At 45.8% G+C, this 14175-nt stretch overlaps 1 protein-coding gene across 3 annotated transcripts; it reads right to left on the bottom strand.

Moving 5' to 3' along the window:
• Window positions 1–2829: 2829 nt before the first annotated feature.
• On the bottom strand, window positions 2830–12795 carry LOC140656559 (E3 ubiquitin/ISG15 ligase TRIM25-like). 3 transcript variants are annotated; one of them, XR_012044116.1, is made up of 9 exons: window positions 12155–12795; window positions 10100–10195; window positions 9311–9544; window positions 9173–9195; window positions 7819–7955; window positions 7324–7354; window positions 7054–7085; window positions 5540–5846; window positions 2830–3994 (listed from the first exon to the last, which is right to left on the bottom strand). XR_012044116.1 is itself a non-coding variant. In XM_072872451.1 (8 exons), exons 1-8 carry the CDS (start codon window positions 12773–12775, stop codon window positions 5800–5802), a joined length of 1221 nt encoding a protein of 406 aa, XP_072728552.1. In that variant the 5' UTR covers window positions 12776–12795; the 3' UTR covers window positions 5449–5799. The 3 variants fall into 3 exon arrangements, 1 of the variants encoding a protein (XP_072728552.1); XM_072872451.1 differs by lacking the exon at window positions 2830–3994 and having other exon boundaries at window positions 5449–5846; XR_012044117.1 differs by lacking the exons at window positions 2830–3994; window positions 7054–7085 and having other exon boundaries at window positions 5795–5846; window positions 7324–7955.
• Between the last annotated feature and the right edge of the window lie 1380 nt (window positions 12796–14175).

Genomic DNA, 14175 nt, shown 5'->3' with positions numbered 1-14175 from the left:
GGCCCGGAGGCGGCGGGGCGGGGCGGACCGGACCGGGCCGGGCCTGGCCTGGCCTGCCCTGGCCTACTAGGCTGCCCGCGACAGCCCCCCGCCTTAACGCTTCGGTTTTTACTTTGTAATTAACTCCAACTGTGTACTGAATTATGAGCGGTCTGAAGAGTCTGGTGCGGAGAGTGACTCACTTATTCTGCTCCTTACCCTACAAAAACAACCACCCTGAAACGAAAAACAAACCGGAGGAACTCCGTGAAGAATCCACATGTCAGTTAATTAAGTGGCACTCACACTTCTAAGTTGAAAGACTAATTATGTGTTGGTAACTTGAGGTAAACTGACCTTAAACTTTCCATGGCTGTCACAGGGATACACTAACAATTTCTGATGGAGGAAATGGCCTCATTTTGCTTTGGGGTACCACTAGTATTCATAAAAAATAGTCTTTTAAAATCCATCAGTGTTGTTTGCTCCGGTGTCCAGATCTGTCTGGGAGGTACTTCCAACTGGGAAGGACAGAGGATCTTTGACAATGTCGGTATTGAAAAATACCTTTTTTTTTGTTCAGTACTCCTTATTTATCTTTGGACTGGAGGTTCAAGGTCGGAGGGGCCATACCCAGCCCCGTCTGCCTTACCTTCACCGTTTGCACAGAAAAGCAGACATTCCCTGGAATCGAACATTGCCTAATACTTGCATTTCAGGTGGAACCTCAAGCTGCCATAAAGCCCATCAGTATGTGGTCAGAGAAAGCGGGACCAACTTCAAGCCTGCAGAATCCATGCTCATGTCTTTTGGTGTTAGGCAAATTCTATAAATCTTGCTGTAGAAATACAGAATATTTCCAATAGTAAACATTTACCCTCTCCACAAGGGTTTAACTAAATGTGACGATAACTAGAACACACAAGTTGCAAAGGAAATAAAAGAGCTCCCTCCCTCTCCCCTGGCTACTCACCGCACCATCAAAAGCATCAGTGGCTCTGACTTTCCAATCCTCTTAGGGACTCCACAGGAGTTTTAATTGAGTTTGAAGTATATGGTGATTCCAAGACTACCAGAGCAAATACTTGTGAGGAGTGACATCTATGACAAAAGCATTAAGAGAAGCCTTTTGTGTAGGGACTCTGCAGAAACCTAGTAAGAAACCACAAAACCAAGCAATGGGCGTTATAGCATTTTCACGGTCGTTCTGTAGGCATTGGCTGTGGAACAACATGGATCACCAAATACATCATGTCTTCATGGACGAAACAGGGAAATAATATCTTCTGGGAGTGCAAATAAAGAACATGACATTAAGAAAATTCCCAAGCATTATTTTTTTTCTGAATCACTGCTATTATTAGGGTTTTTTTATTTTTACTGTACACTTATTTTCTAAAAAGGGGGGGGACGAAATCCAAGTAAATATTTATGATAAGTAAATCATTTAACTTTCAACTGCTTTCCTCTTCTCAAGGTATATTAAGTCTTAATGGTTAATATACTTCTGTGCTAAGGGAACCTTTGGCCTTGGAGAAATGTGCCTCTGGGCTCCTCGTGCTCCAGAACCTCCTGCCAAGGAACGGTGAGCTGAGGCTTGCTGACACACAAACGCTAGCAGGTGCCATCTGCTCATCCCACTCAGTCTGCCTGTCAAGCCCACTGCCTCCGGTTCTCCAGATTGCCCCGTCATCTTTATGATATCAAATCTCCAGAGACCAGTTTCTCAGACTACAAAATAATCTTGAAAAACGCTCAGTTTTGTTCCACTGGGCAATACTCCTGCACACCGCAGCCGGGGAAGCCCTCCTGCCTTGCCTCTTGCCCGGCAGCTCTCGTGCAGCCCCACTGCACCCTGGTCCCCTTGGCAAAGAGCTCTACAGGCTGTGCGGGACGGTGTTATCGTCCCTCTCTGCTCTGTCAATAAAACCCCTGTGCAATGGCTCTCTCTGGTTCTTCTCAGTCCTCTCCGGGGTTCCAGCTCTGCTTAATCACTCAGCAGACAAAGGCACCCTCTGATTTCCCCCAGTTCTCGGCTGGTTTATGCCACCTGGCTCCCAGTAAGGAGCCTGCTGCCTTCAGTTGTGTCCTGCTACGACCTCCCTGCCCACTGCCTCAGTCCTGCTAGCGGTACGGCTCTGTGGCAGGACAGGTGGGCTACGGTGAAAGCAGCTAAAAACATGTTATTTTCTCTCCTTGTCCTCCCTTCCCTGTACAACTTGCCATCCACTGAGATTTGGGCCTGCATTTGCAAAATGGTGCATGAAGTTTGGAGATGAAGATGGGAACTGCCTAGCCTGCTGCCCAGAGAGTGAGATCTGTCTGCGTATCAGAGCTCGTACAAACCCGCCTCCCCATGCGAGCAGCTTGTCTGGCCACTGAGGCAAACATTAATAGTGTAAAGGAAAATAGGGACAGAACAGAAGTGATGTTAAGCTACCCTGAGATTCCTGAACTTGAGCCTTTGGGGGGGGAGCAATCAGGGGCCTTAGGACAACCTTTGTCAAGACCTCCCACGGTTGCCTGTGTGCAAAATCAAAGCGGTACCCCTGGGGTTTGGTGTCTAACCTGCTGGTCCTAGAAGGCCCTAGTGCCAGACACATAAAGGTCTAGATGTGGCATGTCTGGCTTAGAAAGTCCATCAGACTAAGTAACAGAAAGAGACCTGTCCTAGCTTTTGAAATCCATTTTATTTATGCATTTGATTATAAATTCAGTCACATCATGCAATGCTTGGCAAAAGCAAAAAAAGAGCCATAAAATCAGCTACTTCACTCTCCTCCCCTGTAAAGGTTTCCATCAAGGATGAGAAAAATGCCAAGTAAAAATGAAGTGGGTGGAGGGAAAAGAGCATACTAAATAATGAAAGATGCAATGAATCAGAGTCCTTAGGTGATCAAAATACTTAAGCCATAAAGATATAAAAAAGAAACAAGCTCTGTCCATATCTCAGGACTATGTATCTCACAATTATATTGCTATCAAGAAAGAGCGTTCTGCACAGATATCTGTGCAGAATTGCTGCACTCTCAGTGTATGCCATGGTCCAATATTGTCTCCTAGAGTCAAAAACTAATTATGTGTTAATATTTTCAGAGTGGTGTTGTGGGTTAGAAGGCTTACTTAAATAATTGCTGGACTCCAGTGTATTTTCTTACATTGCTTTCATCTAGTCTTTCACCTCTCTTTGCTGCCCCAAGGCTAATGCATGGAATATTAAAAATATGATAAGTCTCAAATTCAGAGGAGTCTATCTTTGCTAATACTATAGCAGGTGAATGTATGGGGGAAATAAACAGCACCATCAGCTTAGCATCTAACTTAGAAAGTCTACCTTCCTAGATAGTAATTTTCATCCAAAAGCTTTGTGAGCCTGCAGCAGTATTAAATAATGTATTTTTTCCAATCCACTTGAAACAAAATCCTTTGCTTTTGCCATATAGCAGCAATTACAAAGTCCTTATCTTCTGAATCACATTAATTTTGCTTACAATAGAGTCACCCTCTTCTGCTCCGTTTCAGCAAGTGTTTACATCAGCCACAAATTCCAGTCCGATAAGCCTAGCAGTGAAGAGCTACATGCACTTTTCCCTCCAAATTAGGTGCTAGGCAAGTTCCATCCAGACAATTATTGTCTTCGTTTTGGTCAATAAGTCCCATTGGTCCTGGGTTTTAGTTATACTAGGTACTTAACTCTTAGTGCGGTACTGTATTATCTATGATCAATGCTTCAAAGGCAGCGTTCCAGCTGTCTAGTGAGGGCTGCAGAGCTCTTCCTTAAAGCGCAAACGGCCTTTACCCAGCCTGCTGCACACATACTTGCTTCTCAGCTGCTCCCAGTGCTTCTGAAAGCCTCTTGTGACTCCATTTGTGAGAACTGGATGGTCATCTGCGGTGAAGGTTTCTGGGAGTACCCTTCTCTAAATGGGTCACAGACAATTCTGCCAGGGGCTCAGAGCTTCAGGGAGCTGACGGCTGGCATTGGAGGAAAGGTGAAGTCAGTACCGCGTCCTCCCTGGGGAAAGAAAATGCTATCATGGCTTCTGCAAGGCTGTCAGAAATGGTGTTAGAAAATGAGAATTGCTTGCAGGCAAGGGGGTAGCCATCTATCCAGAAACATGCTGGTGAGGGCAGCTGCCTGGGAGCGCAGGAGTTGCTCAGCACCCTGCTGCCAGTTGCCCTTTCGCTCTGCTGGCGAGGGGGAGAGCGGTGCTCCGGTTCTCCCACAGCAGCCTGTGGCTGGAGGCACGGGAATACATGTTTGTAACATGGGTTTTGCTGAGGAAATGCTAAACTGATATTTCAGAAGGGGCTACAGAGGTGCTGACGTTTCCTAAGTGTAGTCAATGTAGGATGTGCTGTGAGATGGGGGGGAGGGAGTGACTTAAAATACCGTGCTTGAGTAAATCTCTCGCTGTCTGTAGTGATTCGCAGCAGTGCAGTAACTTGCTGTCTGCAGCAGCAGCACTGAACTGCATTGGCAGGTCATGGCTCCTTCACCTGGGGTGAAAGCAATAACTACCTGGCAGCCAGAGAGAAGCCCAGGTAATAAAAGTGCTGAAGGACAGGGTCATTTCTTTTGCCTCACTTGAGTAGTTGAGAGCAGCTGTCCTTCGTGTCTCACTGCCTTTGAGCAGTAGGGAATATTTGCAAAGTCACCTTGAGCTACTGCTGAGCTCCCAAAATTTGGCCATGCACTTTCTGTTACGCTGACAATTGATGTGTGCAGCAGAGCGAGGGCTGCAGATCCATTACAGCTTGGCGAGTCCATTTAAACCATGAAGGGAGACGTTACTCTAAATCTTGAGATGGATTTTGCTGAGTTTATTGTTTTTAATCCCTGCAATTAGGTATATGTTGATTATCACAAGTGACAGAATAGAGTTGTAGCCATGAATGCTAATTTATATAGAAGCACTCAGAACTTTAGCCTTTATTTCTTAAAAATGTTTATGTTGGCAACCCTGGTTTGCAGTAGAATATTTTTATCATTTGGAGAACAAAAACCCAGGTTGTGAACCTACGTGTTGGATCTGAACCACAGCTAGGCACAGAGAAGCCTACAGCAACAAAGAGTGAGCCTATCTGCCTGGCAGCATCCATGAAATCCCTTTGTGGAGTTGACGTGCAATAATGGCTACATCTGGAAAGCACAGCATGTGCTTGATCAGAAAAGAGCATCTGTACACATGGAGATGTGGCCAGTAAAGCATCTTTGTACGCTGCTGACGGTGGTATTTTGCATGGCTCTCTGAACGCTCTGTAGGAGAAGTGTTAAAATGTGGCTTAGAGGCTGACTAAGCTGGTTTCATACAAAGATAATTAATTCTTTGCTACAAAGATCACTTGTGTTAAATGTCATAATCCAAATCCGTGGTATGGTCCTGAACAGCTTTCTACAGCAGCCATCCACAAACAATGCTCTCAACAATTAATTCCTGGTGATGGTATGAAATCAGACAGCCTTGCTTATCTGTATCTATAGCCATTTATTTTGTTATCCAACCACATAATGACAACATAGTCACCACAATTAATAGTACACAAGTATCATTAGTACCATGAGATGGTATAGTCCACAGTTTGGAAGCCAGCAGCAGAGATCTTCTTATTTTGTATTAATTCTTAGCACTTCTTTTCTAAATTTGCATATGCTATAGAATTGCTTTTAACAGCAGGTATGCAGGGGAGGTCAAGACACTTGGCAGGTCCCCATTATTAGAGGACATGTTTTACAGTATTTAAGCTTTTCTTTCCATCTCAGTTCTGACTTTCTTCTCTCTCCTTTACTTCTGGGCATATGTGGACCATACACTTTGTTCACGTCCGCCACTTGAAGCGCGCTAATCCTTTCAGTTGGTTTTGTGCTGTAGGAATACACAAGATAGAAAAGCTTCACTTACTGTAATAATAAAGTAATATTTTACTGCTATGCTAATAACATATTTGACAAGTTGCTTCCAAGTACAGCTTTGCATTGCCTTAGAAAAAATATTTCTTCTCCCTCCCCTGTTTTGAGTAACTGGTTCTGTATAGAACACAGACATTAATATGTCTGTAGAAGACTGAGCTCACAAGACAAATAAATGGCCATGTACACTGATTTAAAAATATACTTCTAGATTTGAGGCTGGCATTATGTTAAATGAAAGCAACTGCATTGTTAAGCTGCGCTGTGTAATTAAAACTCCATTTAATCGCTTATCTGCACCGCATGCCTCTTGTGCTCTCCATCCATGATCAGCTACACGAATTGTTGAAAAAAGAAAACAAGATTTTTTTCTGTTTTTTCAAATATGTCTGGTAAAACAAATATGTTTTCATTTAGGGCAAGACTACATTGTCCTCAACCCCCCCATTGAACAGCTGTTCTCAAACACATCCTTTCCGAAGTAAAATTTTACCATTAACCTGTCCCTAAGAAGTGCTTGTCAGAAGAGAATATTTTTCCCCTCCAAAAATTAAAAAATTATGAAGAAAGTAGGATTTTATTTTGAATTTATGAATTAAGAAAAATTTGTTTGCAAACTGAACTTTAGTTGCAGCAATTAAAAAATATAAAAAAATCTTTCAAATAACTTCTAAATAAGTTTTCTTCAAAAAAGCTGGTAGAAAAGATGCACCGCTGTACCCAGCAGAAATCTATTTGAGCATTGGATTAGTGCTATCTGAAGAGAAATACTGTTTACAGATTTAATATCTCCTGCAGCATTTGGGTTTGTCTGGGAATCCTTTCAGGCACTGGGTTTGCTCCAGCTCCTGCTCACTTGGTGGGAACCCCTCCACAGTCTTTCCTCAGAGCAGGCTCAGACTTTACTGAGTACTGAAGCAAACCCAGTCTGTCCCTCGGGCTGAAGATACATGATTTCTCTAGTGAGTTCCCAGAGATTTCTGCCCCCGCAGATTTTGAGAACTGTGCCCTGAGGCCGTGCTCCTGCTGGTCTCACTTCTGGCAAGGAGAGGAGATGCATGCAATAAAATGCTGTTCACATTTTTAGGTGAGAGATTTTCTCTGCAAGACTCACAGCCCCAGGCCAGAGTCCTGAGGAATAACTAGTATTTTTGAACACTTACAGTTTGAAGAGATACCAGTATCTGTAGCCTCACTGTAAAGAAACAGTGTTGAATGTTAGTGCCTCGTAAAACCCAAATCACATCTTGTTAATAACAAAATAAGAGACATGAATAGATCTGACCCCCTCTTTTGAGATGAAGGACAGCCTTCTAGGCTCTGCTCGGCTCTCCTTGACGCCGAAGCAGAAGAGCACAGGACACACGGTCCTTAAATGAACAACTGTTGGAGAAATTTGCAGGGAACATTTGTAAGTAAGGAAAAGGATTTACCTGTTACCCTTAATTTGGTTGGTGAGTTCACCTAAGAAAGATGGAGAAGAATGTTTTACAAAGCTGGCAACGCATTCAAGTTTGGGACCTGGTACTGTGCCTCTGGATCTCATGGTTGGGGATGAACTAGGTGGGCATGGGAGTGGGCAAATGAAGAGGACGTTTCTCGAAAGCATGACTGAGCGCCCAAAGACTCGGAGATAGGTAGGAGCAGGAAACCACATCAGACCGAGGAGAATCTGGCCTTACGCTGGTTAGGAGCAGACCTCTTCCTTGTTATGCCCAGAAACAGTCTTTCTGCCCCCCTTGCCCTCCCCTCTCCAACACCCCCAAGATCCCATCCGAATCCTCATCAGCCCCTCAAGGCCACACACAGGCCCCGTATAAAGGAGCCAGCATTTGGCGGCCGTCAGCCCGGCTCACTGAGCCCCATGGCTTGCTGTTTTCCGCTGGGGTCAGTGGCGCGTGGCCAGCGGGCCGGGGCAGGTCACTCACTGCGCACGCCTTGCAGCAGCGAGTCCAGGCGCCTCATGAAGTCCCGCGTCACGCGTTGGTAGTGGTCGATCCTGGCTTGATCCAGCTGCACTACCACCACGTCCATCCTGCTGATGCCGAAATTCAGACTCGCAATCCTAGGGCGCAGGCAGTCATTTCACCAAGGAAAACCATTTAGCATTAGAAAGTTAACAAACTCCTTCGTTAGAAGGACTCTATGAAGAGGAGGGTACTTTGGCAACATGAAGTATCAGGTAAATGGCTCTCTGGTAAGGTTAAGTGAGTTGCAATTGTTATATATTGTTATTTATTTGGCAATGCCTTTTGCTTCCAAACCTGCATGGGAACTTCCAAATGCTGAAAATGAGAAAGGGGGAGGTGTTTTGCTAATACCCTTGTGCGAATAGTGCTTTGACCTGCTGCAGGCAGGCTCTTACTGTTCTAGCACAACTGCCGTCATGATAGAAAGAAAATGGCAAACATATTAAATGGTGTCCAGGCTTCTGGAAAATGACTTTGATCCCACAGGCTAGATTTTGACTTGTGGCACAGCTGTGAGTAATGGACTGTGCTGCTGCCAGCACAGCCCCTAGGTACACGGTGATTCAAAGTTATCTGTACAATCCAAGTTCAAACTCAGCTTTAATTTGTATAAGTTACAGAGATGACATCTTAAAATCCAGCTAGATGTCTGAGCTAGCCCTTCATGCAGCTGGAGAGTTTAGTGCTTCAGCAAAATCTCTTGTGGATCTGTAACTTACTGTTGGGGTGGTTTTGCAGCATTGCATTACAGCTGACACACAGGCATCAATTAGGAAGTGGTAAGTTATAAATTAAATGTATCACTTGCAAGAGAAGGGATAATAAATCTGTCTAGCTATTAAACTTGTTGTCCTGGTTTCAGCTGAGACAGAGTTAATTCCACAAGCAGAAGCAAAAATGGGTGGGAAATGAGCCAGTTACCTCTACAACCAAAGGCTGTTCGCTGGGACTTACATGCAGGAGTGTCATCAATATGCATCCAAGAGAGTGTTGCTGTAAACTGAACCCTATGGGCTTAATCTCTGATAAAAACATTTTTCTGGTAATAAAAGCCAGTGGTTTTCATCAGAATCCAGCAACCGTGTTGCTGCCAAGGAAACTGAAACTTAAAGGGACCACTGGAACGGCAGGCAGATGTCTCTCCATCCTCATTAATTGTGTGGATGTGGTGCCCTCTGGCTCGGCTAGAATAGGGAGCAGCTTTGCAGTGTAGGGTGCAGGGACAGAGGGGCACAGGCAGTGGGGTTTGATCCCAGTTATCAACACCATATTTTTTCAAAGAAGAAAACAAGTGTTTTCAGGTGGAACATACCTGTCCATGGCCAGTTTAAAGTCCTACAAATAGGATTGCCAAAAGAAAAGGAAAAAAATTGTTAGTGTGATTTCTAGAAAGGGCAGCTGGCTGAGAAATAGGCATATTCATGAAGAAAAGCAGAATACCGCTGCTTACTTTGAAGAAGACGAAAATATCTGGTTGCTTTCTCATGTTCTTCAAAGACTGAAGATGCTGCGCAGCCTCATCTTTTCTCTGTTCCATTTCCTTCTTCACTTTGGTAATGTATGCCAGATCTTTTTTCGTATTGGATTGAATGTCACTCAAGATCTTCTTCTCCTTCTGAATCATCTCTGTCTTCATCTCTTCAAACAGCTTTTGCAGCTGAGAAGTCACTGTTTTTGTATTGGTCTAAATGAACAGATAAGAAAATGGTGCACTGGCTCAGGAACCCAACACTTCAGCTTAGTGTCTCTGTTTGTCTATCCTTTGCACTGGCTTTAGAAGGGAGCGGACAATAAGCATTCGCTTAGAATATCTGATTAAACAGAGGGTTACAAAAATTATCGTGCTATACTAACAAAATCAGATAAAATTCAGCTAGCAATGTGAGAACTGTATCGGTACACACTGAAAATCCCACTTGTAGACTCAAATTGTTCTTCTTTTATTTAACAGATAGAAAACTTTTAAAATATATAATGATATGTACAATCTGTGGTCTACCAGTCCTGCAACCTGGTCCGTGCAACCACAATAAATGGTGGAGTTTCCCAGCTGCATTCTTCCTGTGGAGCTATGCTGGGACACTGTAGACAGCTTGGCAGTTTCTTACACCAGTGTTTTCCCGGCTTTGGACTATATCTCTTTCTATTCATCTGCTTCTAGCAGTATAGTTGCCATCACTTGTTTCTTAGAAACTGTGGAGGAAAGATGCTCTGAATTAGCAGTAATCTGGGTACCAACCTTGAGCTGATTCTCACTTTTCTGAAGCTCTTCTACAGCAGCAGCTAAAGCACTTTTACGTTCCTGCAGCCATGTCACGATGTCCGAGAGTTCACCCTAGCAGAAGGAAAGACAGCATTGAACTTCATAGCAGGGAAGCAGCACGGGTAGCTTTAAACCAGACTGGCAGTTGTGGAGCTCGTGAAATGGCACGGGTGCCTTCTACCTGCCCGCTTTCACCAGTGACTCCTATAATAAACTGCGTTCACTTGCCTCCTCAAAAAGATAGATAGGGCATAACGGAAAACTGATATGATCTTGAAATCTTTCAAGTCAATGTTTAATTTTTATATATGTGTAACTTAGTATGTGGTAGGTTAATAAACAATTTTCCCTTTGAATAAGTAAATTTCACTTTAAATGAATAAATCTCACTTTATCCATTAAAGCTCTGTTACTGCCAGAATCTTCACATGTGCCTAATGTGATCCAAATCCTTAGTTTTCACATCTGTCAGCAGCTGTGGGATCTGAGGATAAGGTAATAAGCAACCATCTTTTCTGAAGATCAACAAAACAGTGGTACTTACTCACCCAGCTGTTTATTTTAATGATACCACGATCACGTGTGCTGTTGTACTGCATGATAACACATTTCAGAGGGGACATTACACCTCTAAACCTTCAGGGATTAGACAGTGTCTGAATGGTTCTGGTTGTTCCTGGCTGCCTCCAGCAGTGTTTTCACACCTCAAGCACCCATGAATGGCCATGGCAGACACAGCTGCCAGATTCCCATTTGTTTAATAAAAATGATGCCAGAAAGCTTAGGTTTTCCATGAGATAGTTGTCACAGCTGGAAAGTTTTCATTTTTGAAAAATTAAAAGACAAATAATCAAATTTGACTGAGGTTCCTTGCACCAAAACCCTTTTATAATTCCTCCTGAAGAGCTGCATTCTTGATTTCCCTGTCTATCCTGGGGAGTTTAAAAAAAACAAAACAAGAGTAATATTCAGCTGAGATCTCAGTTTACCCATGGAGATGGCTTCCCCATAGACAGGGCAGTGTTGCTCCTTTACCAGCTCCAGAGATGAAGGAAATGGCTACCTTCCTACACAGCCCACTTCTGTTTGGCAGCCCCGATTTTTTTATAGGTAACCTGGGGGAGAAAGTTAGTTTGCGATACATATAACTGCAAAGGATGCTTCCTGCTAATTCCTGAGAAGCCTGTGACCTGTCCTGAGGTCCAGAGGGAGCCAGACATTTCCTGCCCATGCACTGGGTTGCTGCAGGGTGTTTTGCTTGGGCTCTAAACTGAGCCCAGAAGTTTCAAATGCAAGCAGTGCGTGAGCATAGCAAATGCATTTTATCCCCTCAGTCTCAGCTGATTCTGGAGCATTTCAAGGACAGCAGCTGGACTCAAAGGCAGGGACATCAAGGCCCCACGTCTCCGTGCCCGCTGGGACTCTGGCTTGGCAAAACTTAGGGCAGAGGGAGGAGGGAGCCAGAGGGAAGGGCCTCGAGTGGGAAAACCTGTTTCCCAACCCAAAGTTTGGCAGCGGTGGGGTCCCCGAGGCTCTGTGGAGGAAGAGACTTCTTAATCCTTGCAGGAAAACTTCTTAATCCCAGCCAGGAATACACTTGTCAGTGGCAATTTGCAGTTGCCTGAGGCTGCACAGGACGGGCATACGCTTCAGTGGCATGGGACAGCGGAACCCTGTGCCTGCCTCTCGCTTGCTCTCCCACATGCATGCCCACGTCAACACACACTGCAGGATTTACCCACCCTTGTCCCACTCAGCCCCAAACACCGTTCTCTGCTCTCTTCCCTCTGCTTAGCCTGCCAGGCTGCTTTGGCAACACAAAGGAGGAAATGAAAAGCAAATTCCAGCACAATGCACCAGTCCCCGCTGGGGCAGACATGAAATCCCCTGAGCTGCTGCCCACCTGCCCTTGCCCCCCATCCCCATTCCCCAGCGAAAGCCTTACTGCCCCTCCTGCGGCTTCCCCCTTTCCCCCAGGTCAGCAGTTTGGAGCAAACCCTGCGGGGGCGTGGGGAGAGGAGAGCCCCTTACCAGCTGTTTGTCATGTGCCTCCTTCAGGGTGATGATGCTGTGGCCCTTGTGGCATCCTGCAATATAGCAGAGCATGCAGATGTACTGCCCCTCGTCCTGGCAGTAGCACTCCAGCAGCCTGCCGTGCTCCACGCACCTCCTCTCCTCCGCCATACCACCTGCGCCCACCTCCACCAGGACATGGTCCCCCTGGGAAGCCTTGGCGTTATGTTTGTTCAGGTGGGCCTCGCACAAAGACGCATTGCAGATCAGGCAGGTTTTCACCGCTGGCTGGGGCTGACCCAGACAGAAGTCACAGGGAACCACCTCCTTCTTTCCCGCTGCAGAGCCCTCGCCCTGTTGTCCTTTGGAAGTGGTGGCCAGAAATGTCTCCACGATGCTGCACAGCTGGAAATTCTTCTGCAGCTCCAGGATGGGCCCCAGCTGGACCTTGCACATGGGGCAGAAGTAAGAGGCCTTGGATTGCTGCTGGGCACCAAGCGCCTTCTGGATGCACTCCTTGCAGAAGCTGTGTCCGCAGCTCAGTGACACTGGGTTCCTGTACAGACACAGGCAGATGGGACAGCTGAGTTCATCCTCCAGGCTGGCAGTCCCTCCAAATTCTTCGTTAGCTTTTGCCATGACTGCCAAAATGGCGTGTTAGCCAGCCTGTCAGAAACGAAACTAAAAGGACATCCTTGGCCTTGTGCCCCGGTTGGAGACCCAGCCCAGAGGCTGCAAGTCCTTCCTCTCTGCCCTGTGACAAGTCAGCAGAAGTACACTCCCCATCCTGGCTCCACTCGCAAACAGCTCTTGTAAGCCGTGGCAGCCACTTTTAGACGTTTGCCCTCAGTCTCGGGCAGCATCGCTCCGTGTGTGAGCCCCCAGCAGGCTGGTGGGAGCAGGGGGTGCTGGGGAGGGCACGAGATGGACAATTCTCCTACAGCCCTCTGCCCTCCCAGAAAAGTCCTCCATCCCACGCCAGGGGCAGCAAATTAAAGATAAAACCTGGATGAGAACAGTATGAGTCTGGCAGGGGTAGGTCAGGAATTCCCTCTGCTTTCTCTGGTTCTTCTCCACCACAGTTACAGATGCTCCCCTAAAGGTAAAACAGGGAGAACCCAGGGGAAAGTTTTACTGGGACTTGTTGAGGCTGGTCTCCTACCTGCAGCCAGCTGACAGGGAAGTGCGGGCAGGTCAAGGCTCCTGGAAAGGCACTCTAGGATAGGAATGTCCCTGTACTGTGTCACGAGCCTTGCTTACCTCGCTTTTCACCCGTACCACCTGAGACCAGGCAGAGCAGCAGCCACTGCAGGTGCGTTTGGGAGACCCAACTCTACCCGCATGGTTCTCCATATAATTTTGGTGTATAAAATGCAAAAGACAAAACACAGCCACTTTCTTCTAAGACTGAACAAGGATTTCTTTTAGCATATGCATAACTGTAGTGTCCCTCAAGGTCCTTCACTATCCCTGCTGGGGTGGAGAGCTCCTGCCTGGACTTTTTCATGCAAATACCGTGGCTCTGTCTGAAGGCAGCAGAACCACAGGCAGCAGGCAAGAATGTAATCTCTTCCTCTCCAAGGTGTTTGGACAATCATAAGAACAAACTAATCCAGGCCCCATACGGCACAGACTAAAGGCACAGGAGTTTTCCTCTTTATTACTCCCTTTGCTATGAGATTTTTGCATAGGTGAGGAGAAGATTAAAATTGAGGCAAGAAGTAGCTAAGTGATCTACCAGAGAGCTCACAGCAGAGGACGGCAGCAGAGAGCAAGGGAAACCAGGTGTCTTACTGCCTAGTCTCTGCTCGCCTCCCAGGCCAGCTTTGCTTCTGCAACAGATGGCTTAGGTTGTGCAGGACGGGCAGAGAAGGGCAGAGGTAAAAGCCGATGCATTAGAGCTAAGATCAGCATTGCTGCTGCTTAGTTCTATAGCAGTTTATGTTGTGCCGTCACCTTTTTTATAAACTAAATTGCCATTGAGTTTTGCAAACTAAATTACTTTAATAACATGCAGCCAACACAGTATTTGATACAGC

This window comes from Ciconia boyciana, chromosome 9 (assembly GCF_034638445.1).
Source record: "Ciconia boyciana chromosome 9, ASM3463844v1, whole genome shotgun sequence".
Lineage (NCBI taxonomy): Eukaryota > Metazoa > Chordata > Aves > Ciconiiformes > Ciconiidae > Ciconia > Ciconia boyciana.
Note: the sequence above shows the minus strand (reverse complement) of the source record. Positions and strands in the feature narration are given on the sequence as shown.